The 23,217-nt window shown below is 46.5% G+C and overlaps 9 protein-coding genes across 9 annotated transcripts; 4 read left to right on the top strand and 5 right to left on the bottom strand.

Moving 5' to 3' along the window:
* Positions 1 to 726: 726 nt before the first annotated feature.
* Positions 727 to 2,435, top strand: N7529_004788 (alpha-amylase; the record flags this gene model as incomplete). Its single annotated transcript, XM_057240315.1, has 2 exons — positions 727 to 1,740; positions 1,797 to 2,435. 2 exons carry the CDS (start codon positions 727 to 729, stop codon positions 2,433 to 2,435), a joined length of 1,653 nt encoding a protein of 550 aa, XP_057099610.1.
* A 571-nt stretch (positions 2,436 to 3,006) lies between these two features.
* N7529_004787 (alpha-amylase) lies at positions 3,007 to 5,064 on the top strand (the record flags this gene model as incomplete). Its single annotated transcript, XM_057240314.1, has 8 exons — positions 3,007 to 3,067; positions 3,125 to 3,532; positions 3,609 to 4,204; positions 4,259 to 4,282; positions 4,335 to 4,355; positions 4,408 to 4,630; positions 4,729 to 4,981; positions 5,040 to 5,064. The coding sequence occupies 8 exons, from the start codon at positions 3,007 to 3,009 to the stop codon at positions 5,062 to 5,064; spliced, it is 1,611 nt and encodes a 536-aa protein (XP_057099609.1).
* A 1,328-nt stretch (positions 5,065 to 6,392) lies between these two features.
* On the top strand, positions 6,393 to 7,447 carry N7529_004786 (GPI anchored serine-threonine rich family protein; the record flags this gene model as incomplete). The annotated part of the gene is made up of 6 exons (XM_057240313.1): positions 6,393 to 6,444; positions 6,497 to 6,575; positions 6,627 to 6,761; positions 6,822 to 6,934; positions 7,140 to 7,356; positions 7,402 to 7,447. 6 exons carry the CDS (start codon positions 6,393 to 6,395, stop codon positions 7,445 to 7,447), a joined length of 642 nt encoding a protein of 213 aa, XP_057099608.1.
* Positions 7,448 to 7,903: 456 nt separating this feature from the next.
* Positions 7,904 to 8,177, bottom strand: N7529_004785 (uncharacterized protein; the record flags this gene model as incomplete). The annotated part of the gene is made up of 2 exons (XM_057240312.1): positions 7,904 to 8,098; positions 8,163 to 8,177. 2 exons carry the CDS (start codon positions 8,175 to 8,177, stop codon positions 7,904 to 7,906), a joined length of 210 nt encoding a protein of 69 aa, XP_057099607.1.
* Positions 8,178 to 10,269: 2,092 nt separating this feature from the next.
* N7529_004784 (lignocellulolytic auxiliary activity family 14 protein) lies at positions 10,270 to 10,776 on the top strand (the record flags this gene model as incomplete). Its single annotated transcript, XM_057240311.1, has 1 exon — positions 10,270 to 10,776. One exon carries the CDS (start codon positions 10,270 to 10,272, stop codon positions 10,774 to 10,776), a length of 507 nt encoding a protein of 168 aa, XP_057099606.1.
* Positions 10,777 to 13,128: 2,352 nt separating this feature from the next.
* Positions 13,129 to 13,822, bottom strand: N7529_004783 (translation machinery-associated protein 20; the record flags this gene model as incomplete). Its single annotated transcript, XM_057240310.1, has 2 exons — positions 13,129 to 13,519; positions 13,653 to 13,822. 2 exons carry the CDS (start codon positions 13,820 to 13,822, stop codon positions 13,129 to 13,131), a joined length of 561 nt encoding a protein of 186 aa, XP_057099605.1.
* Positions 13,823 to 14,408: 586 nt separating this feature from the next.
* On the bottom strand, positions 14,409 to 16,109 carry N7529_004782 (uncharacterized protein; the record flags this gene model as incomplete). Its single annotated transcript, XM_057240309.1, has 3 exons — positions 14,409 to 15,017; positions 15,260 to 15,874; positions 16,035 to 16,109. The coding sequence occupies 3 exons, from the start codon at positions 16,107 to 16,109 to the stop codon at positions 14,409 to 14,411; spliced, it is 1,299 nt and encodes a 432-aa protein (XP_057099604.1).
* Positions 16,110 to 16,714: 605 nt separating this feature from the next.
* On the bottom strand, positions 16,715 to 20,247 carry hir1 (putative histone transcription regulator Hir1; the record flags this gene model as incomplete). Its single annotated transcript, XM_057240308.1, has 5 exons — positions 16,715 to 16,812; positions 16,871 to 19,630; positions 19,699 to 19,917; positions 20,006 to 20,080; positions 20,211 to 20,247. 5 exons carry the CDS (start codon positions 20,245 to 20,247, stop codon positions 16,715 to 16,717), a joined length of 3,189 nt encoding a protein of 1,062 aa, XP_057099603.1.
* A 2,000-nt stretch (positions 20,248 to 22,247) lies between these two features.
* N7529_004780 (uncharacterized protein) lies at positions 22,248 to 22,655 on the bottom strand (the record flags this gene model as incomplete). Its single annotated transcript, XM_057240307.1, has 1 exon — positions 22,248 to 22,655. One exon carries the CDS (start codon positions 22,653 to 22,655, stop codon positions 22,248 to 22,250), a length of 408 nt encoding a protein of 135 aa, XP_057099602.1.
* Positions 22,656 to 23,217: the final 562 nt, after the last annotated feature.

Raw genomic sequence — 23,217 nt, 5'->3', positions numbered from 1 at the left:
CTCAGCCACATGATTCTTTGCCAGCTCATGTTAAATCAAGACTTCAAGTGTACCTGCAGCTAAGCTGGTTCCTGGATTAGTTATTCATCTTCTTCCACACCTTAGGTGGCTAGGTGTATTTGGCCGATTAGTTTCGAGGATGGGTCATGAATAAGAATAAACTTGATTTCTTCAGTCTCCGCTCTATGCCTAGCTTTGTGAATCCACCGGGGTAAACTTTCGGGAATCCACTAAAATCCTTCCTTTTTTTTTTCTTCGCCTTGAAATCCCGGGGGCACTGTGCCAAGTGGCTTGTCGCGCATGGGAGTTCCTGCCTCTGCCGTTGATGCATACCGCAAAGCAAATAGAGTGTACAGAAAAGTTATAGTCCTCAAAATAAGGTAGTATCCATTGTAAATTCTCGGCGAGTAATAGCCAGTAAGTAATGACTTATGGAGCGACAATGGAAGTTGTAAAGCACAGTTGCGCGTGCCACTTGACTTAGGGCCATTTCCCCCCTGCCGAACTAGTAGTTTCCCCGAATTTGCTTCCATCGACTCTTCTTGTTTTCGTTCTCTTTTGCCTCCCCTCATTTTCATCTTCCGCGGCTAAAGTCCACATGTCACTCATTTCATCGTCCCTGGCCATCCTTGTCCTTTCAACCGCTCTAATTTGAGAGCCATATTCACTCGTTTCCCCCCATAACCACTCTCACTTCTTCTCGGATCTGTCGCACAAATAACAGCCATGATGTCATCATGGTTTCTTCGCCGTTTGGCAGGGCTTTTCACTCTTACGGGGCTGATCGTATCCACGTCAGCCGCAGGGACGGCTGACTGGAAACCCAGGTCGATCTATCAAACCATGACTGATCGCTTCGCCCGCACAGACGGATCGACCACAGCACCATGCAACACAACGGCAGGTCTCTACTGTGGAGGTACATGGCGAGGTACCATCGACAAGCTCGACTACATTCAAGGCATGGGTTTCGATGCTGTTATGATCTCTCCAATCATCGAAAACATCGACGGACGCGTTGAATATGGCGAAGCCTACCATGGGTACTGGCCATTGAATTTAAACAATCTTAACTCCAAGTTCGGTACGCATCAGGATCTGCTCGACCTCGGTGCCGCCCTTCATGCCCGAGGAATGTACTTCATGATGGATACCGTCATCAACAACATGGCCTATATCACGAATGGCAGTAACCCTGCCACTCATATCGACTATTCCGTTCTCACTCCTTTCGACAACGCCGACTACTTCCATCCCTACTGTAAGATCACGGAATGGGAAAACATGACCAATGCACAGCTCTGTCAAACGGGTGATAATGTCGTGGCACTGCCCGATCTTTATACGGAGCATGAAGAGGTTCAAAATCTTCTAATTAAGTGGGCCAAGAACGCGATCAAGACATATTCCATCGACGGCCTGCGCATCGATGCAGCCAAGCACGTCACTCCAAGCTTTCTCCCGAATTTTGCCAAGGGCATTGACAATACGTTCATGACTGGTGAGGTCCTTGAAGGTGGCATCGACATTATTTCCGACTACCAGCGTAATTATATCGCCAGTGTCCCGAATTATCCGGTCTACTTTGAAATTCTGAGTGCTTTCACTCTGGGAAACACGAGCCAATTAGCCCTTGAAGTTGAAAACATGAGGGTCTCCTGCCCTGATGTCAACGCCCTTACTTCTTTCTCCGAAAACCACGACAAGCCTCGAATTGCTAGCTATTCGAAGGACATGTCGGTATGTGTATTTTGGTCTCCCGGGGTCCAGCGGTTGCTAACACGACTTACGTACAGATCGCCAAGAATGTTCTGGTCTTCACCATGCTCTTTGATGGCATTCCGATGATTTATCAAGGCCAGGAGCAACACCTTGCCGGCAGTGGCACGCCCGATAATCGAGAAGCCATCTGGCTGACCAAATATGACACCGATGCGGTGCTTTACAAACTGATCGCCAAGCTCAACGCCATCCGGAAACACGCCTACACTCTGAGCAGCGATTACCTTAACCTACCGACACACACAATCTACCAAGACAGCAGTGCGCTCGCCTTCACAAAAGGTGTCGAGGGCCGCCAAGTGGTGATGCTTTTGTCCACTCAGCCCTCAACCAGCACATACTATACTATCAACCTGTTTAACAGCTACAACGCTGGCATAGATCTGGTGGATGTACTCAACTGTAAGAACTACACGGTTGATAATGCAGGCACGCTGGCGGTCGATATGAACAAGGGTGAGCCACGTGTATTCTTCCCTTCAGAATACATGGATGGCAGTGGTCTTTGTGGCTATGCTGCCTCGAATGCTTCTTTGGCCTCCATCAAGACTGGCAAAGACATTACTTCCTATTCCGCCGGTGTCAAGACCATTGGAAATACTGCTTTGGTGTGTCTGTTGACTGCAGTGATGAGCTATGTGATGATCCTATGATGTGCCTAGCCGCAAGCATTTTCCCTTCTTTTTATGTTTCTAGTCATTCTCTTATTTATCTTTTTGTTTACCCGCACCATTCTTTTTTTTCCGCTTTGCATGAGGCGTGTTGACGACTCGGCTTAGTTTGCACAGATATCCCTTCATGTACATTTTTCTTCATTTTACTTTGGTGATATGGCTGCGATCTCTTTTCATTGCATACATACATACATATGCATCTTCAAATGATCGACATTTGATTGGACCACATGGGAATTTGCCCCCTATTTTCTAATTTTTATCGTCTCTTTTTTTTTGAACATCTCAGATATTGGGATTTGAGTGGAGTTTCCGGGAAATTTCGAAAGAATCAACAGGCAATTGAAAAAAATTCTCTCTCCATAATTAAGCAATAAATAACATTTATTATTGGGCCGAACAAACAGTAGTCCACGGGTACCTTTTTGTAGCTTACCGTTGTAAAAATAGTCGGGCCCCACATGTGAGACTCCGAATTCCTTTATCCGAAGAGGATGTGCATATCCTTTCATGTAGTTAGAGCTTTTGCAATAGTTGCACAGTCTCAACAATGCTATCCTTTTTCTGGTGTGGATCACGACAGAAAGCCCAGAAATGGAGACAAATTGAAGGTTGGTTCCCCCTTGAGCAATAGGTGATACAGATTTTAACGACAATCGTACATGCAGAAAAGGCAGCGAATTTAGAGCAACAGCCATCATGGAATGCTCCAGATAATTCACTCATCTTTCAAGCCTTTGAATGGCATGTTCCAGCTGACCGGTCGCATTGGCGCCGTCTGCGGGATTTGTTACCTGCCTACAAAGCCATCGGTGTTGATCAGATCTGGGTTCCGCCCGGATGCAAGGGCATGGATGCGCATGGCAATGGCTATGACATCTATGACATGTATGATTTGGGAGAGTTTGATCAAAAGGGCGCGGTTCCCACGAAATGGGGCACGAGGCAAGAACTCGAGGATTTGATGCTTCAAGCGGAAATCTTGGAAATTCGTGTGATTTGGGATGCAGTGCTTAATCATAAGGCTGGTGCGGATTATCCAGAGCCCTTCAAGGCTGTTAAAGTTGATCCTAAAAGTGAGTCTTTTTACTTGAACGCAGATATTTTCTTGATTTTTTTGAGATTTGCAAATACTAAATATATCATCCACAGGAAGAGATTTGGAAATTTCCAAGCCAGTTGAGGTCAATGGCTGGACAGGCTTTGAATTCTCCGGTCGCGGTGATATGTATAGCTCGATGAAGTATCACTGGCAACATTTCAGCGGGATCGACTGGGATGATAAGAGCAAGGAAAACGCAATCTACAAGATCGTCGCCCCCAACAAAGACTGGGCGAAGGATGTCTCCACAGAGAACGGGAACTACGATTATCTTATGTTTGCCGATCTGGACCTGACACATCCAGAAGTTCGCGCTGACCTCCTGCAATGGGGAACTTGGATCACGAATACATTGAGCCTCAATGGAATGCGGCTCGATGCTGCCAAACACTTCTCTACTGGATTCCAAAAGGATTTCGTGCAACATGTCAAGAAAACCGCCAATCCGGACTTTTTTGCGATAGGAGAGTATTGGACAGGACATTTACCGTCTCTGCTTGATTATCTCGAGAAGGTGGAATATACTCTCACTGCTTACGATGTCCCTTTAGTGGAGAAGTTCTCCAAGATATCGCATGCAAAGGGATCCGACATGCGTCACATTCTGAAAGATACATTGGTAGAGTGCCGGCCAGACCACGCCGTGGTAAGTTGCCCTCCAAGACTACTCAGCTAGTGATATCAATGCTGACTGTTAAAGACGATCGTCACGAACCACGATACGGTAAGCTAGTACAATCAAAGAACGACCTGGACAATAATCTAACAAAGTATAGCAACCAGGACAAATGCTCGAAGTAAGTCGACCAAATCCACAAGCGCAATAGCTGAGACTAATAATGACCACAGACCCCGGTCGCCCCATCTTTCAAACTGCTCGCATACGCCCTGATCCTCCTCCGCAAAGGGGGGCACCCTTGCGTCTTCTACGGGGACTTGTATGGAATACGAGCCAATGTGGAGAACCCAATGACACCGAGTTGCAACGGCCTCCTGCCCATTCTCATGCAAGCACGTAAATTGTACGCCAACGGCGAACAGCAAGATTACTTCGACCAACCAAACTGCATAGGTTCGCATGACCCTTCCTCCAACGGATACTATCTCCACTCGACATTGAACTCCATTATGGGGAACACCTGGTCTTGGCAGAGCTGACAGCCCATACAGGATTCGTCCGTTACGGAAACGCCCGTCACCTCTCTGGTCTGGCGTGTGTTATCAGTAATGCCGGTTCGGCTGTGCAAAAGATGTATGTTGGCCAGCGCCACGCATACGAGGAGTGGGTCGATCTGCTGCATTCTGAGATGAAGCCTGTCATTATCGATAAAAAGGGGTATGGGGTGTTCGCTGTCAAAGCGATGAGTGCTAGCGTCTGGGTTGAGTCGGCTACTGTCAGCCGCGACAATATTAAAAGGGATTTGTAAGTATATTCCATTTTGCTACACTTGTCACGATTCAATTGCTAACACTTGTGTCAGCAACGTTAATATTTACAATAATTAATTGCTGAGATTTTTGGGGCGCAGATACACATGGAAATTAGGTGGAAAGCATATTCCTACACCGTAAGGGATACCAATCAGGATAACATAACTCTTGGACTTGCATAGTTCAATCTCGTATTCAATACATGTATGGAGGACACCTCATAACCTTGAAATAATCAGAGTTCTCTGCCTAATCAAAGGCTCTGGCGTATAATGAAGGCAAAAGGCATCATTCAGCTAAAATGTGCCGGCAGATTTTCGGTGAGACACTAATTTTATTCTTGCTATTAGCGTCAAGGTACCCTGTTGCGAGATGTCTCAATCAGAAATTGACCTGTACATGAGTGGGTCATTGAAACACCGAATTTCTCGCACAAACCCATTTTCGGGGTCAATTTTGAGACACGAGTTTTTTATTTAATTTCATACCTGTCGCAATTAAGGGAAATTTTGCAAACCACATGAATGTGCATCCCGATGCACATAGTCAATAGTCCTAGGTACATGTATGTACATCTAAGTAAATGCGTGCAGATTGTTACGTTACACTGGCCTTATCTTATGGCCAAGTGTCACAAATTAAAAATACAAGTAGATCAGGGTCCATTACAGCTTCGGGTAAAAGGTAAATTACAGCAGAATTTGCAAACCAAAAATACCAAGCCCATCGATAAAAGCTTTCAAATTTTACCAACATCAAACCCAAAAAAGAAATAAAACGTGGCGCAAACTTCCGTGCCAAGACACTAGTGGCTTGACTAAGTATTCTAGTGTTTTCTTTATCGGCCCTATAGCACCACATCTAGTAAAATCAAGGTAATATCAGGATAATATCCATATAATCCCGGTTAATGCGCTCTTCTATTTTCTGTATTTGCTAATTATACGGAGTAGTCTTGTAATAGAAAAAATGTCTTTTATAAAGCGGGACTCGAGCCCTGAGACTAGCTCCATGTCGAACCACGATGATCATCTCTTCAGTATGGTACCCCAATGTAGAGACCCTGAATCCCACATCTGGTGGCCAAACAAAAAAATGATTTAGATATTATTAGAGCCTCTAAAACTGGGATTTTTTGTGTTGTTCTATTTTCAGTGTTTGCTGTAATTTTGCCGCGGTTTTTTGTGGGTGTCAGAGACATTTGTTGTAGTGCAAGACTGCCAGAGTTTGGACGATATCAGACTGGACATTACTTATAATGCCATAGTTCTCTTGAATTTAAACATTTGCTAAAACTTCCATCTACATCTTCTCTTCGCATCTCTCTTTGCTTCAACGTCCATTCGTTTATTCAATCTTCCATCTTACTTACTTCTAATCCATTACATACTTTCGTTTACAAGATGCGTCTGTCACTCGCTCTGTCTTTCTTGCCTCTGGCTCTCTCCGTCGCCGGTATGTTGTTCAATTCTATAACAAAGAAAACATGAGCTAATTATTTTTCTAGCTCTCAAGGTCACCGAGCCTGTTGAGGGTGCCGAGGTTGATGTGTCCAAGTCTTTCACTGTCAAGTGGACCAGCGTCAAGTATGTTAGCTATGATCGCGCTCTCGCGCTACAAGGCTAACTGCATAATAGCACCGACGAGACTACTGTCAACATTGTCCTTGTCAACAACAATGTCTACCCCCCTGTTGAGGAGAAGATCGCCTCCGACATCGATACCTCCAAGGGCAGCTACACTGCTTCCGGTCTCAAGGATGTCACCGACGGGTAGGTCAACTCCGGTAACACTGCGCCATATCATGTGCGTGAAATTAACGCACAACACAGCCACGGCTTCCAGGTCAACCTTCTGTCCACCTCCGAGCACAACACCGGAATCCTCGCCCAGTCTCAGCAATTCAACGTGACCGAGTCCTCCAAGAGCTCCACCACTTCTACTGGTACATCTTCCACTGTTTCTTCTTCTTCTTCTGCCTCCAGCTCCACTGGATCTTCCTCTGTTTCTTCCACTGCTGGATCCTCCACCACTGAGGCTTCCACTACCGGTACTTCTTCCCCTGGCGTGTCCTCTGGATCCCATACTAGAACCTTCTACCACTGGCACCTCTGGCAAGCACATAACTGATCATTCTATTACTCTCACAGCTACTGGCTCGACCACCTCTACTGGAACCGCCACCGGCACCTCCACTGGTACCTCTACCGGCACCGCCACTGGTCTCACCACCAGCGCTTCCACCACCGGCACCGCTAGCGGCACTGCTTCCGCCTCTGCTACCCCCTCTACTGGTGCTGCCATGTCTCTCATCGCTCAGCCCATCGCTATCGCCGGTATGATGGCTGGTGCTCTCGCTTTCAATCTGTAAGCCGCAACTTAAAGCATAGATGCTGGGCTGTAATGGCATAGCACGACAAGATGTGGAGAATTTGGGTTGAGAATTGAGTACCTCTAATTGATTTTATGGAGGAAGGGTAATAGATAGATGAGGTTTTGGCTTTAAGTATGGCTGATTAGTCGGTCTCTCGAGACTTCATCTATGGATGTAAACTAGGTAGTCAAGCAATGCATGCATGAGTTATGCTTTTTTGATATGATCATAGTACTTTAGTATAATTCTTTGTAGGCTCCGAGTTGCTATTCTTGCAGTAGGTTATGCTATTATCAATCCCGAGGTCTTGAATACTATCGATGAACAGTCGATGGCGTGGAAATATAATTTCCTCTTACACCCATATGTATTGTCCATTCGCCACGCTGTAGTAGGCCCTTGAGGTCATGCCTAAGTGCTGCATGTTGAATAGAATACTTTCATGTCTTGCTTCCTATTTAACCCTAGAATAGAGAAGCAATCTAGTTGGTCTATAGCTGGCGGGAAAGCTACCTGAATAGCCGCTTAATATTACTCTATCTAAGTGGCTGATGTTACCATCTTCTTCTTTTCCTCCTTAAGCTTGCGCTTCGATTCTCCTTCGGCTCGTCGCTGTTGCTTCTTCTCCCTTTCTGCATCCACAGTCTCATCGGTTTGTACCTCATCCTTGCACTCCTCGGTGATGAACTCCTCTTTGATATCTTTGGAGTCTTCACCTTGTGTTTGCGGGTCTTGCTTTTACAGACTGTGATTGTGAGCTATCTTGGTGGCCAGACGTTTTGCTCAATGTTAGCTTTACCTGATCACATTCCATGGAAGTCACCCCCTACCTTGTACCTCTTTTCTCTTGCTTCCCCTTCTTGAACTTCCCGTCATCAGCTATGACATCCTTTTTGTTTAAGAAAAGAAAGGTATCATCAACATACCTGCAAGTAGACGTAGGCGGTTAGGTATATAAATTTCCTCTTCTTTTCGGATTATATCCCCAATGGATGCCGGGGAATTTTTATTTCTTGCAATGCAACGATCTGGTATATCTGCTAAAACATCCCAATTGACTACTTCACTGTCATCAAACCAGATACCGTCTATGTTTCCAGGTGGAAGATAATCGACTTGTCTCAGCTTCATATGAACATTCTCCTGACTTCTGTCTGAATCATTAGATACATACTCACCGTTTCTGTATGTCTCTAGATCAAATCACGGCGAAGAATCCCAGAGAAATGGAGGAACTCACTTGTTAAGGTAGTGGTATGTTTCAGGCACAGAAGCACAGTTGATGTAATTATGCTTGCAGTGCAAGTTGCCCTGGTCAAAACAGTGAGCTAATCAATATATAATTGCCTAGGTACTTGTGTGACAATCAATACTCATAGCAGGGATAATTGCCCTGGAACCAATCTTTTGATTATATATTTGCCAGAGTTGTCTGATCCGGTCCTTAAACCAGCTATTTTACGTCACTATTTTTTGAAGTCATTAAGTAAAATGGTTCGAACAACAAATGAGACCAAATGCAGCTAGGTACCCATAAAAGTTATTTAGGCTGACTCACTCTTCATTGTGTAGGGTGCAGGTGTTTAGGCAGCGCACGTTTTTCCCGTATCCAGAAGGTACTTAGGTATATATTTTGTTCAATCATGTTCTAAAGTGGACTTAGTAGACAAATTTGGTATTCTTGAAGCGGTTCCCGGGAGAGTTGAAACAGCGGGGGTTGGTTCCGAGAGCCGGAACCTAAACCCTTAGTCAACTTTTTCAACTCCCAGGGGCCGGTAGGGACCGGTATATAACTATTGTAAGGGTAGATTGTATTCTACTTTAAATTCGACCTACAATGACATTCCTGAAAAGGGCTTTTTCAGTGGTCATATGAGTCGCTGTGAAATAGGGCGATTAGCAACCTGGATAATGAGTACATCACTGGCGTCTAGCTTTATTGCCTTGCTTTGCGCTACACAATTCTCAAGAGCTGTAAATTACTTTCTCCGCGTAATCAATGGCCCCTGAACCGTATTGGCTAAAGGTTAGGATAAAGTGCTTCAGGTACTATTTTACTTCGCTCAGAGAATGGGTTAACATCATACAGCGAGCATCTAGCTTGCAGGGTTTTGTTGACGTAAATGGGAAATGGTGTAGCTTGTTTCAAATCCCTCGTTCTCGTATTATCATAGCGTCTTCTCGAAACTGATCTCTGAGCTCTATTCCCCTCTTTGCCTACCCTAAAATCTCCTATTGGACTTGGCCCCTATATAATGTGTTGTTTACTCCTAGTATATCATCGTATGTGTATGAAAGCGACGTTGTATTGCGACCACAACAGTCTCGGAATGTGCTGTTTGGCGCCTACCTAGTGACAACCCTCCTCGTGCTCATGTTCGACCGACAAGTTATAGTGTCGATTTAATGCTGCTGCGGCAAGCCGAGTCCGGAGGATCCCATTAGATAATTTACCATTTCCAGTTCCCGGATGCTTCTGAGCTACAGGGCAACAATACATTGGCGCAACAAAAAAGTGAACATCAGGCACTATTGCTCAAATTATAGTTGCCGTGCTTGGAGTACCTCAAGGACAGGAGTTTCCACTTTGGGGCAATTTGATGAGCAATCGACATGAACGGGCCAAAATTAATCTAATTGATCAGGGTCCGACCCACCCCGGCTCCTTTGGCGCAGTTTCTGGGGAGTCTGAAACGACGTACAATTAAGGGATTAATTAACAAGGCGTTTAGCTCCATAAAAGCTCGGCATTGTGCAGTCATCTCTATAGACAGCTCTAAACTTATACTCGAGCATAACATCGCATGCATAATCAAAATTCGGATTTTTCATTATAAATAGCCTCATCCTATTCTCCCAAATAGATCCAGCACACTAGGCCTTTACACTCTTTTCTATTTCTCGCCATGCTGTCCAAAACCGCCGTTTTCGCATTGATTGGTGCCGCCCAGGCGCATACAGTCGCCTGGACTAAAGGCATGTATTGCTTGGGAGGTCCTGATCCTTCCACAGTAAACCTCAACACCAACACTGCAGTGGGACCCCTTTACGACCTCTCCCACGAGGACTGGTGGTTCCAGCACGAGCGCGGTTGTGACGCAGCACCGCCAGCGGACGGTGAGATTCTCGAACTTCCTGCTGGTGGGAGCTTCACTGTCGAACTCGCCCATAACCGGGCACAGACGACCCTTTCCTATGATGGACAGTACGCTTCTGTCTGGCCGGATGGAAAGGATTATCCCGAAGACTGGGCGGGCCCTGGAAACCCCCCTGAGTGCATCCAGGACGACGGCGCAATGCACACCAACAACGAAACCACCGCTGCTGGTACAGCGTTTGCCATTAGCTACCAGTCAAATCTGGCTGATGTGACCATGGATAACCTGTCGGTGTTCACTACTTTGGAACAGTGAGTACTTCTGGGAATATACTGTGCGCCAAGATACTTGATTTACTGACTAAATTTCAGTACTCCATGGAAACGTCTTGCGACTTATGAGGTTCCTGCTGATCTGCCTCCCTGTCCTGAAGGCGGCTGCACATGCGCTTGGCTCTGGGTAAGTTCCTGTATTAATAGAAAGCACATTACTCCAACGTAGCTAACAAATTGGCAGGTGCCCAACGGTTGCGGACAACCCAACATGTGAGTACCTATTGCCGGACTCTGAGCTTTAAACTGACATTTGGAAATTAGGTATATGGCCGGCTATAAATGCAACGTCACTGGATCCACCTCAACCAAGAAGGTCGCGCCTGCTCAAGTCGCTGTTTATTGCGAGGATGACGCGACCAAGTGCGTGAAGGGTGCTAAGCAGATGATTGCATTCAACCGTATGATATCTGGACATTTGATCTCATTGTTACATAGCTAATTGAGTCCAACAGAGAAATCCGGGAACAACGTTGAAGTGCCCAGTGGAAAGACACCGATGTACAACACGGCGTGGGGTTGGAAAACCGGTATGTTATCATTGCGCAAGACCCTTCTCCAGCCAGTCGATAAATGCTGATTACATTCGAAAATAGGTGCCCAGAACGACATCTTCGTCTGAACATATTGCTGTGGATGTCTTGAGTTTCAAGCCCTTTCTACCTTTTTTTTTTCTATTATGTTCTATACTGCCACTTCCGACAGTGATAAAGATAATAGATTCTACATATGTATCCTATTGAACTGTACCATACTCGTGCCAAGTTGGTATTTTTAAAGCTAGTCTGCGAGTTGAAAAGCCTCTGAGTAATGCCGTAGCACTGGGATTCCCTGGCATAATAAGTAGGCACAAGGCTCTTTGGTTGATATACAAGGGATATCTCAATATGGTGACTCATATTTGTCTTCGAAGTACATCTGCGATTCCTTTGGTATCAAATCAGCGTTCCTAAGATCGCTTCAATCTTGGCATTTTAGTATATACATTTGTACATTTGTACCTAGGTAGTTTCCTAACCTCACTCTTCTCATATTTGCAATCAATACCAAGATATAGGTATATTGGCAGGTACAATTGCCTTCGAAAAGAGCGAAGCTGTATAGAGTTCATGAACATTGGAATTTCGGTTATTGGATTTGTAAAAATCTATACGAGAAAAAAAAGCAATCAGTCTCATAAGTCGATACTCATGGCAGAAATTTAGTAGTTACCTGAAGAACACATGAAATCCCCTACCCATGCGAGACTTGCTTCCGTGGAGACCTTAACGGCCTCCTCTATCACGTTCTCGACAGAAGAGAGGGTTCGCGTCTTTTTTTCGACTTCTTTTCAATTTCGTCTCTTTGTCGATAATCTGTAGACCACGCTGCACCATCTGGTTCATCTGAATCTGCCTTTCCTTCGGGTTGCCTTGCACTGTCATGTTCTCCTGGGGCATTAAATTTGTGGGAGCAGAATCTCCCAGAAGCTCACGGGTTAAAATCTTCTCATACCTGTCTATTATCTGAGTCTCATCTTGTTTGAGCACGTCGTATGCCTCGTCCCACAGCTCCTTTTCATAGATCTTGGGGCGAGAGAAGGAGACTCACGCGATAGATCTATATTTGATCCAGAGATAGCTTGATCAGAAGACGCATTGGTTGGTGAAGGTTCTGATCTGGGTTCAGTCGCCGTGTGTTTGGTTTCCATTATGTCTGTGACATCGCTGCTGCATGCCTCGGTTGAGGAAGCCTTGCTCCCATTGCTGTCGTTTTCTCCTCATTGTCGAAAGATTCGATTTGAGACTCGTCGCAGTCCCATGATTACTTTTAGGAAGAACACTGGAAAAAGAGAAAGTAAAGATTCAAATCGGCGATAACGTTCTACATTTATAGTGTGCAAAAGCTATGAATCCCCTGCACACCCCACCCCCCTCTCATCCTGGAGCCAACTATTGCAAGCTGAATGGCTAAATGGAACCGTCCGCGTTAGGCTTCTACGTCCTTTATCTCTTGCACATGCACGCACATCCAAGAGTGGTCAAGGTGTCTGACACTCTGCAAGTGAACACAACAATTATCGTTTTGCCCACATTTGCAACCGAGCTCCAAATTTCCGTCTACTCCAGAGAATATTAGACTAGATAGTCAGTACAGCGTCCTTGGGGAACAGACATCTTCATATACAAGTCCTCCGATCATACTGCGCATTCTCAGCCCGAATCTAGAGAATATTTCATTTCAATTCATTCAAACCGTGCTAAGGTATCGTATATATGCCAAGGACAACATCTGATGCCCTCACCGAAGCCAAATCATTCCAAGGTTTCATTGCCTCTTTGTAACGAATCCACCCTTAATCCAGGTGCATTCTCCACAATCCGTCGCCCACGTAATGGCCTTCGTCCATAACAACACCCTTTCCTTTGCTTTTGATCTCCTCGGTGCCGACCTTCAGCATACCAACAAGGCAAATCTCCTCCTTGCCCTCAGCCTTAACACCAACAATCTGGCCTGCCTCAATCGCATGCTCTGCATCGGGCAGTCTACCTCCTGGGGAGGTCAGCCCAGGGGCCATGAGTGTAGCACCGGAAAGCACGAAGCGGATGGCGCCGCGGTCAATCTGGATTGTTGGGATGGCAGAGGGGTAGGCGTGGATGAGGCGGAGATGGGGTACTGGGGGCCCATCGATGGGTTGGAAGAAAAGGGGGGTGGAGTCTATTGTGTAAAGGGTAACACGGTCGGGCCTAGAAAGGTTTGTTGTAAGCTTTTGCTTTGTGAAATAGAGCAGATTCGATTGATGCAATAGCATATTGGTGGAGAAGGCGGAAATGACGTTGCAGTAGATGAGGGCCATAATAATGGAGGGGTGGATTGTACAATTTCACAGCTTCCAATGAAGCCTTCTTGGGCATGAATTCTTCGATGAATGGCTCGAAACCAGGGTATGTGTCCAACAGCTTCTGGCGCAAGCCGCGCTGCACAGAGGACTTGACCTTTGACCGGTTGCTTGGGGGGATACTGGTGATCACAAGAATGTTAACAGTCATTCTTGGGAAACTTTGGACATCTTGATTTTGAAAAAAAAGTAGCTTGGATGCTTCAATCTCCAACAATGCAGCTCCTGCTCTCTTTGCTGGGTCCGAAAGCCTCTGAAGCCATGTGGTCCAAATTAGTGCACAAGAGGCTTGAATTAAATCAAGATGCCGTCACAATATTTTGAAGGAAGAAGTAGGGCGGTCAACGTACTCTTTTTTGAACATTGTGTTGGTTGAGACTAGAAATGAAGCTCTTGATGCGCAAGTGGGATGCGCGGGGACCTGTCACGTGAGTGGTATATTGCTTTATTTTTTTTCCTGACGTGAACTCAACAAGCTGGATAACTATGTGCTGCATGTGATTTATAGATTAAGAATGAGCAACTGTATACGGAATACGAATAAATGGAATTCTATTTTCTGGTTATACCATAACACAGAAATAATAAAGCTAATCAGGCTGCTTCTAAGAAAGGCATAGCAGTATCAAACACGATTGCTGCTCCAGAATTTATTTACAGATGTTTCCAAAAGAGAAACTTGTATTGTAGAAGCCGTCAACACATATTATTTTCAAAGGACCGCCATTGAAATGTATCTATTTCTTGGCAGCACCGGCCTTAATGAGCAGGATGTCACCGTCATTGACTACATAATCCTTGCCCTTGGTCATAATCTTACCGGCAGCCTTGACAGACGCCTCATCGCCATACTCACGCAGAACACTGTAGTTGTATGCGATAGCCTGGATAAAGGTCTTCTCGAAGTCAGTGTGGATCACACCGGCAGCGGCGGGCGCCTTGATGCCCTTGCGGATGGTCCACTGGCGAACTTCGTCCTCACCAGTCGTGAAGAAGCTGGCCAGGTCCAGAGCCGCACGCATGGTAGTGATGATCTTGGGCAGAGCGGAGTAAGTGTTCAGCCGTTTGCATTCCTCAAGAGCGGCGGCATCGTCCTCCATGAGACTCAGGCGGTGCTCGAACGCGGCAGAGAGGAAGCAAAGCTCGGAGTCTGGAGCATTATCTTTCATCCACTTTTTGACTTTGATAGCGTGCTTGATCAGCTTCTTCTGATCTGTGTCGAAGTCTTCCAGTTTAATTAGGCCCTGCTCCAATTTCGTCGCCAAGATGTAACCCTCCTCGCTCATGTTGGCAAGGTATACAACAGGCTTGGCAGTGAGGAGACCCAGGGGATTGATGACCTCGACCTATAACCATGTAGGTTAGCATGACATGTCTCAAAGAAATTGGATGATGCAATCATGTGAAGTGACTCCAAAAATTTCAGATTATAACTTTTTTTCTCAAGGTGCCCTCGGTTGTGAGTATTTATATGAGGGCACTCAACGAGCTGGGTTAAATTTCGAGCAGTGCTCTTATTCATCAGAGTAGGAGTCGTGGGTAGTAGGTGGGGAAAATAAAGAGAAAATGGGGAATTTGTAGAACGTACCTCCTTAGGGCTCCATTCACGTGTGTGAACGTCTTTGCCGTAGTTCATATCCGCTTGGTAATCTTTGTCGTCCGGCTTTGGGCCTTTGCCGTCACCTTCCTGCAGCCATTCCAAGAGTGTTTCAGTGGTGGCTTCCGCTTCCTTGAGTTTCTTCATCTCGAGAGACTGACCACCACGGCGAGTCTCCTTCTTGAGGGCAGCGAGAGAATTCTGAACAGTCTGGATATCCTTGATGCGCAGCTCGCTGCTGATGATGTCCAAATCACGAATAGGGTTAACATCACCCTCAACGTGCGTAATGTCTTTATCATCGAAGCAGCGAACCATTTGGAAAATGCCATCGACAACGCTGATGTGGGACAGGAAGGCGTTACCCAAACCAAGACCAGTGGAGGCACCCTTGATCAGACCGGCGATATCATACACGGACAAGATAGCAGGCACCTGCGACTTGGGTTTGTAGTACTGGCAGAGCCAGTCGTACCGCTCATCGGGGACGATAACGGTGGACTCCTCGGGGTTAATGGTAGCAAAGGGGAAATTGCCCGGGTTACCCAGGGTGGACTTGGTGATTGCCTGGAAGAGTGTCGACTTGCCGACATTGGCAAGACCAACCTGAAGCCATTGTTAGAATGGATGGTTGGGAAGGAGAGAAGAAAAAATTCGGGGCAGAAAGGGGACAGGGGGGATTAAATAGTTTTCTGTGGAATTAAAAAGTGGACTGTGCTGTGTGGAAAAAAGAGAGGAAAAAAGGGTGGGGGCCTTGCTGACTTACGATACCACTCTTCAGGGTGTTTCCTGGACGACCCAGGCGAATCTTTTCTTGAACTTGCTGCTTCTTAGGAGGCATTTTATTTGATTTTTCTCTTCTTGCTTGAGTAGAAGCGACAGGAAAGAAGTGGGAGGTGGGGAGATGTTTGAAGGCGGAAGCGGAAGGGATGGAGCACGCCAAATGCAGGACCAGCTGCGGATCGATCGACGATACGAAGAAGGAGAATTGCCGAGGAAAACGTGATGACGGGTTGCCCACTACACTCGTGGGCAAGTTCAATTGATGATAAAATGAGAGTAAATGAGTGAGGTGCAAATCAAATGCAAAGTTGTTGAGGTTCGCGCCAGAAGTCGTAAATTTTCTGCCTGCAGAGAAGTGACCGCTCACGTGGGGTCCAAGCCCTAATCGACGTCATTTCCTTTTTGGGTACGTAATGAATATCAGTCTACATATGGAGCTATTAATCGAGATTCTCGAGGTGTCCAGCGAATAAAAGCAAATTGAATGAGATATATATGATACAATTACAGCATGAAATGAAGATTTCTCATTTCCAATCCCGCCTCGGCAGAGATAAATAATGCAAACCCTTTTAACCAAGGTCACCGAGCCCAAAACCTATAAACGCCAGTAAAAGAGAATAGACACAAAAAAAGTAAAAGTCAAGAAAGAGAGAAAGATTACTAGAGGTCCATGGCATCGCCATGCTCCGATGCTGTGTCAACCATGTCAAGAAGCTTGGCATAGGGTACTGTGACACGTTGAAGGTCACGGTGTTTACCTAGAAGAACATAAGTTAGTAACTGACACCCAAAAAAGAAGCAAAGGAAAGAGCATACCGAGTGCCAGAATGACTTCCTTCAAGAGTGTTTCCCGTGGCCAGCCACATAGATCGTCAGACCCTTCGCGCCAATTGCGGCCCTCACGCTCATTGGCCTGTAATTTCAAAACACCCTCACTGGCATCATCTTCGTCGTCGAAAAGACCGCCCATCAATCCCTTCAGTAGCTCTTCTACCTTCAGCTTCAGCCCTTCGGCGCCAATGCGCTTGGCGTACATGGACAGGTACAGCCTGAACTCTTCTTTAGCACCCAAGGATAGAGCAGCAGCAAGACGGTTTTCGAGATGTGCAATGGAGACGCTGGATTCGAAGGTCTCGTAACCTTCACGTGACAACAGAACTTTGATGAGACGCTGGAGGAAGTACGCTCTTCCGCGAAGAAGGGTCTCGTTGGTAGTGTTCCGCTCCAGCCAAGGAATAATCCCAGCCGCGACAGCTGCCTTTGCATCCTTGTTGTCTTGTTGTGCATCCTTGGCTTGCAAGTTGCTAACTGGTGCATCTGTCGTGTTCCAGTATTGACTACCAACTGCCCACCAGGCTTCTGTGATTCGTTGCCATGTGAACATGGATGGGGAGTAGGAATAACCCTCGCCATTGGATAGGGAGACGACGACTCGGCCTTCTGAGTTGATGCGTGCATCTGTCACTGCAGGAGCAGCGGTGGGATTCGCGCCTAGTGTATGAATAGCAGCGTCCAGGACGGGTTGGAGAGAGACTGGTGGGTGTGGGGAAGATAAGTGCTTCACGTTCCAGACATAGCACATACCCACTGATGAGATGCACAATATCCACGGTCCGTTACACTCGAGGATGACAGGCTGTGCTTCAAGGACAAGCGAGCTCACCAGCCGACGACCTGCTGGTGTCCACAGGTAGATCGACCCATCCTCACAGCCAGCTGCCCACATACTCTGGTTACCAGTCACGAGGAGAACAGTCCGTGGCAAGAAATCTTGCCATAGCGGCTGATCACCACGGAAGAGAGTCAGGCGTACTGGTTCACGGTCCACAGCGCGACCAGTCAGGCTTGCGGGTGATGGATTTCGGGCCTCGAAGACCACATCCACACGACCCTTGGTTGTGCCGGGGTCTGCACCAGGAGCTGGGGGTTCTGTCGGTTTCCCGCTCGCATCTATCGCGCGGAGAATCTGACTGCGAATCTTGGGGACTGCCAAACGAAGCTGGCTAACTGACATGCAAGGGTTGGTAACCGCAGGTCGGATAAAATCCGGAGTTGGTTGTTGACCGGCTATCGCAGACTGGACTTGGGCTGGTAGAAGACCATCAGGGGTATTCGCCATGATGGGAGTTGCGCCGTTTTGGGTGGAAAGTGCTACACGCTTCTCCACGCTCCCGTCCTCATCGCCATCAATTTGGGCCAATTTACGCTTATTTCCAAGTAGTAAAGCAGTCAGACCACCTTTAGGCAGACCATCGAAGGGTTTTGACAAGTCGACGATGGTAGTTGGGGCGTCGGCTTTGACTTGATTGCTGATGGATGCCATCAGACGGGCCTGTGGAAGAGATGACTCGCCAGCGCCAGCCCCGGAGACCAACAATGGAGCGATACGCTTTTTGCCTTCTTTGGTATATGTCGGGCGTTGTTTCAGCTTCTCTAATTTGGCTTGATAAGGATCCGGCTTCTCGGCCTCTGTGGCACTAGGTGTTGGGGCAGTTCCGTTGGGCTGCGCTTTCGGGACTTCAGGGGCCGGCGACGAGCCACGAGCAGGTGTGGTCCCATTTGAGGCCTGTGGTGGTTTGTCTCCATTTGTGTTAGGTTCGGCACTATCACCCATCAAAGCACCCATTCTTCCTTCGACGTGCTTGATCTCGCCGGCCTTGCTTTTCTCTTCCAGTAGTAAGCTGTCGATGTTTTCTGTGATACCAGCACCCTTTCGATTCGTTCCGAATTTAGTGAGTGACTTTTCATTCTCTTCCATCTCTGTAGCCCATCCGAGCTCGCCATCCTCGAATCTGACTGCTACGATTGTGCCATCAAGAGCGGTAGCAAAGAGACATTTTCCATCAGGGGTCCACGCCAGATCTGAAATGGCTTTGGCCGCCATCTCCTGAGCAACCACGATCGGTCGAGCATTACTCGTGATCCAGATGCTGAGGGATTTGTCTCCACCAGCACAGGCAATGACAGTAATGTGATTTTGCGGCACCGGCTGGCCGTCAGGTTGCTTTTTATTAGGAGGCTCAGTTGAGTAAAGCCGCGGAGAGAACGAGCAAACTTCGACTGGAGCTTCGTGTCCGATCAAATTGATGTCGCCGTCCCAGGACCCTCGATTGATGATTGCGACGGAGCTGACAGGACCATTTACGGCATTTGCAGCAGCGATATGCATTCCATCAGGCGACCAAGAACAACGGCGGAAATAGGCAGTCAATGGAGAGTTGGCAAATGGTGCCGTGATGGTTTGCTCGAGGACAAAGTTGTTCATCTGGTCGTGCGCGGAAGAATTCGGGGCAGGAGAGGTAAATCGGAAGATGCGGACAGTCCGGTCATCGCTGGCAGTTGCGAAGTATTTGTTTGCTGGGTCGAAAGTGATGCCTTTGACGTGACTTTGATGGATCGAGAGTGTCTTCAACTTTTCAAACGAGTGCCCAGACCAGACCACCACCTTGGAGTCCAGTCCAACGGAGACCAAGATTGAGGAATCGAATGACCATCCAAGATCCTGAACATCATTGTCGTGACCGATCAATCGCCGAATCGTGCGCCAGTTCTCGACGGGAGGTGTTTCGTCCGTGCCTATGTGTTGTTCAACAAATGTCAGTGTCTGAATCCATATGTCCACTCCCACTATGTCCGAAGCTTACCGAAAGTTGCGTGCGTTGGAGGATTGGCATCAAGCGTATACACGCAGACAATTTTATCATCGGCGCCAGAGGCGAGGTATTTCCCATTGGGCGAGAAACGAACGGTGTGAATGGTGCCTGAGTGGTTGCTCATGGACGCCAGTTGTTTTGGCTTGCCCGCCATTTCTGCGTTTCCGGTGCCGTAGATGGCCTCTGTTGACCAGATTCGAACGTATCCATCTATGTCAAATTCAAGCAATCAGCGATCATTCCTCAGAGAGGACAGCGTTGGCGTCCTTCAGGCCGATGCAGGAAGGGCCAGGCTCACCTCCCGCAGCTGTCACAAGCCGCTTCCCATCCGGCGACACATCGCAGCTGTAAACTTCGAAATCCTTCCGTTCACCTGTTCGAGCAAGGATGTTAGCAAATCAGGCCCTGTCATCAGATAATTTCCAGCGTCCCTCCAACGAGAGACTCCAGATTTCCTCCCAAATGCCGAAAAGCGCAGAAATCACAACGATGGAACTCCATACCTCCATGTGTGAGCCATACCGGCTTAATTATATGCATCGCGCCAGTCCCAGCGCAATGCAGTCTATTCGGATAGTTGTTAGGAAATCTGGAAACCCAAGTGTTGGGTTTGAATTGTGCGCCACGTCTTAGCGCGGTGCGCGAGCGTGGGTGAGCAGCGTTTCGGATTTGTGTCGGGTTTGAAGCTGGTCTTTCAGATATTTATATCGGACATTGCAGGGGCAATGGCAAGGGCGATCAGCGTGCACGGTCACGGGTTCACGAGATAGAAATGAGAGTGGAACAGTTGATTCGGAAGATAAAAAGGGCGCGATCCAAAAGTCGCGATCTCCAGATTTGCTTGGTCCGAGCTCTCGCGTTGATAGCTTAGGGATCCAGCACACTCTTTGAAATCGTGCAATGTTTCTATTTTGTATATTTTGTATATTTCTTTCGTCTCTCCATATAAATTTTTTCGATTTGCTATAGCAATATAGTTTGTTTATGTATATGATAAATTACATTAGGTGGATTGAAAGAATGTGCTTGCAAGCCCTGGGATATCTACTAGCTATCGGGGGGCATCCATGTATGAGAAATTTATGGCTTGACCTCCAAACTCTCCTGTATATACAATTGTTGATCTATATTTGGGCTAGTCTGTATGCTACCTATCTCTAATAGCGACATGGTTTTGTATCGATGCCGGTTGCTCTGTTCTAGATAGATACATAGATAGTGCTTCTTAGTTCGCAAAGAGTGACAACCCCATGAAAGAGAGCATTTTCCATTATAACATTTCCTGAAAGCTATATTCGAATCTATCAAGTCTTTCTAGTGAACCTCGTTTCATCAAGTACTACAACACGAAGTGACAACATGCAGAAACTACACATAGACAACCCATTTTGGCTTTAGTGATCACGCTTGGGCTAAACAGATGAATTGATGCTACCTAGGTAGTTGATACCTGCATATAGCAATTCCTCCAGGCAGATTGATTATGCGCTGCCGTCAGAGGACGACAGTTTATATCTTTCCCGATTCTTCGGAGGGAGGAGTGTAAGTAGAGTTTCCCGATGCACTTTTGTGATAGGTGCTTCCATTGGGGTTGGAATAATAGTAAGAGCCATCGCTAGGAAAAGAGAATCAGTATCTATTATTTCCCTTGCTGTATGTGCCTGGCACCGCGTCGTCGGACATGACTTACGTGTTGGAGGCACTGGATCCGTAGTCACGGGAGCAGTAATGATTGCCCTGATTCGTTCTGATTAGAATAAGTTCAAATTTGGCGAGATGATATGGTTTATCGAAACTGGATAAGTAATTGCGCTTCCCGTTATGGTAACATAGATGGATGGAAGAGATAGAGCATACCTGGCTGTTGGTGCCGGAACTTTTGACGGTGTATCCTTTTCCGAAAGGAATGATGAATGATTTTGATGTTTTATTAAAGCGGTTGTGATAGAATAAATAAGAAGTGAAGAGAAGTTTGAGGAGGGAGGGGCTTAATATACCCAGTGGAAGGAGGGGAGAATGGAAACCATTGTTGACTCTTGCCGTTTATGGGCGTGATGATGTTGAAACATTTGTGCCCATTGAACCAGTGTTGTATAACTACATTGTATGGCTACTCCATATTCCAATCATCACCCATTTGCATGTGATCAGTCCAGATGGTGTTGGACATACACGTGGAATTAACCAGTTCTCTAGCAAGGGAAGGATAAGCATATGATGTATTAAATGTTACTCAATTGGACAGTCCCAGTATTCCACAGAATAGGGACATCAAAGTATCCTGATTTTAGAGATACTGAACACAATATAGTCTACAAACCTATGCCCTATAGCTGTAAGGCCACTATGTTATCACCTCAGTCGATAAAACAACAGCCAGTCCTTTCTACGTATGACCATTTGTTGATACTGCCATTGTCTGTATGTATAGATATAAAACCACATAGATGCATTCATAAACCAAGCAACAGATATATGCACTTCCATGTAACGCACTGGTTCAAAAAAAAAGCGCTGAGGAAATAAATCGAAAACATGATCTATTCGCGGCTATTTGGGGCAAATTCAAGCTCTTCCAGCGCAGTCTCCACTTGATTAGCAGCTGCATATCTTACCTGGCAGTCATTCTTATCTCCTGTATTAAGTATTATCACTGCTTTGTTCAAGATACGCAGAATCTTCTTACGTAAAACTTGTTGGAATTCTCGCTGGAAGTAGCCTCGGGGGCTCATAAGGACAGTAGGACAACGCGGGCTCTTTGTTGCCATGTTTTCAGCGAGCATCATAATACGGCTGACTCTGATAGTTTGAGCGGCCAAGACCTGGACACTCTGCGAGCAGCTGGCTTGAAGAGTATGAAGAGAGTGAGCTGCGTCGAGAAGGTCGTCCTGAATGGCCTCGCAGGCGTTGTGGAAACGCTTTTCATGCATGCTAGTGTGCTGAGACATTGTTAAATATACGGCTGGCTGAATCCTTGAAAGGTTGAAGATTAGGGTCAATACGTATGACAATGCTTAGAGGTTTGCAGTTGATTGGAGAATGTGGATGGAAGGTGTGTATTGAACCGTTGATGAGGCTGGTGAATGACTCGATGAGGTGGGAAACTCGAGACTATATATTTCTGTTATCCAACACTTGGCCTGGTAAACGGAGAAACATGAATGCCCGACGAAGAAGATAATGGCGACTAAAAAGGACCTCTGTACACTTTTTGTAGAGAGTTTGCCAGGATCCTGTTGCTTCAAAGAAGAAACATGTAACTATAGCCATAGTTGAAAACAATGCTTTGATGTACTTGCTATTCTGCTTTGTAAAAATTTTATTTTTGAGTCTTTGATCCACACATTGAGACCTCACAGCACACTGAATCGACTCTCTCGAAAAATTGCCGGGTAAGCCTGACGCGGTACATAAAGAGCAGGTTGCAATGTGGTAGTAATGATGAGATCAGCAACGTCTCATTTCATAATTGGATTACAAATACTGCCAGGGACAGATCCATGAGTAGGA

This window comes from Penicillium soppii, assembly GCF_028829465.1.
Source record: "Penicillium soppii strain IBT 18220 chromosome Unknown utg000004l, whole genome shotgun sequence".
Lineage (NCBI taxonomy): Eukaryota > Fungi > Ascomycota > Eurotiomycetes > Eurotiales > Aspergillaceae > Penicillium > Penicillium soppii.
Note: the sequence above shows the minus strand (reverse complement) of the source record. Positions and strands in the feature narration are given on the sequence as shown.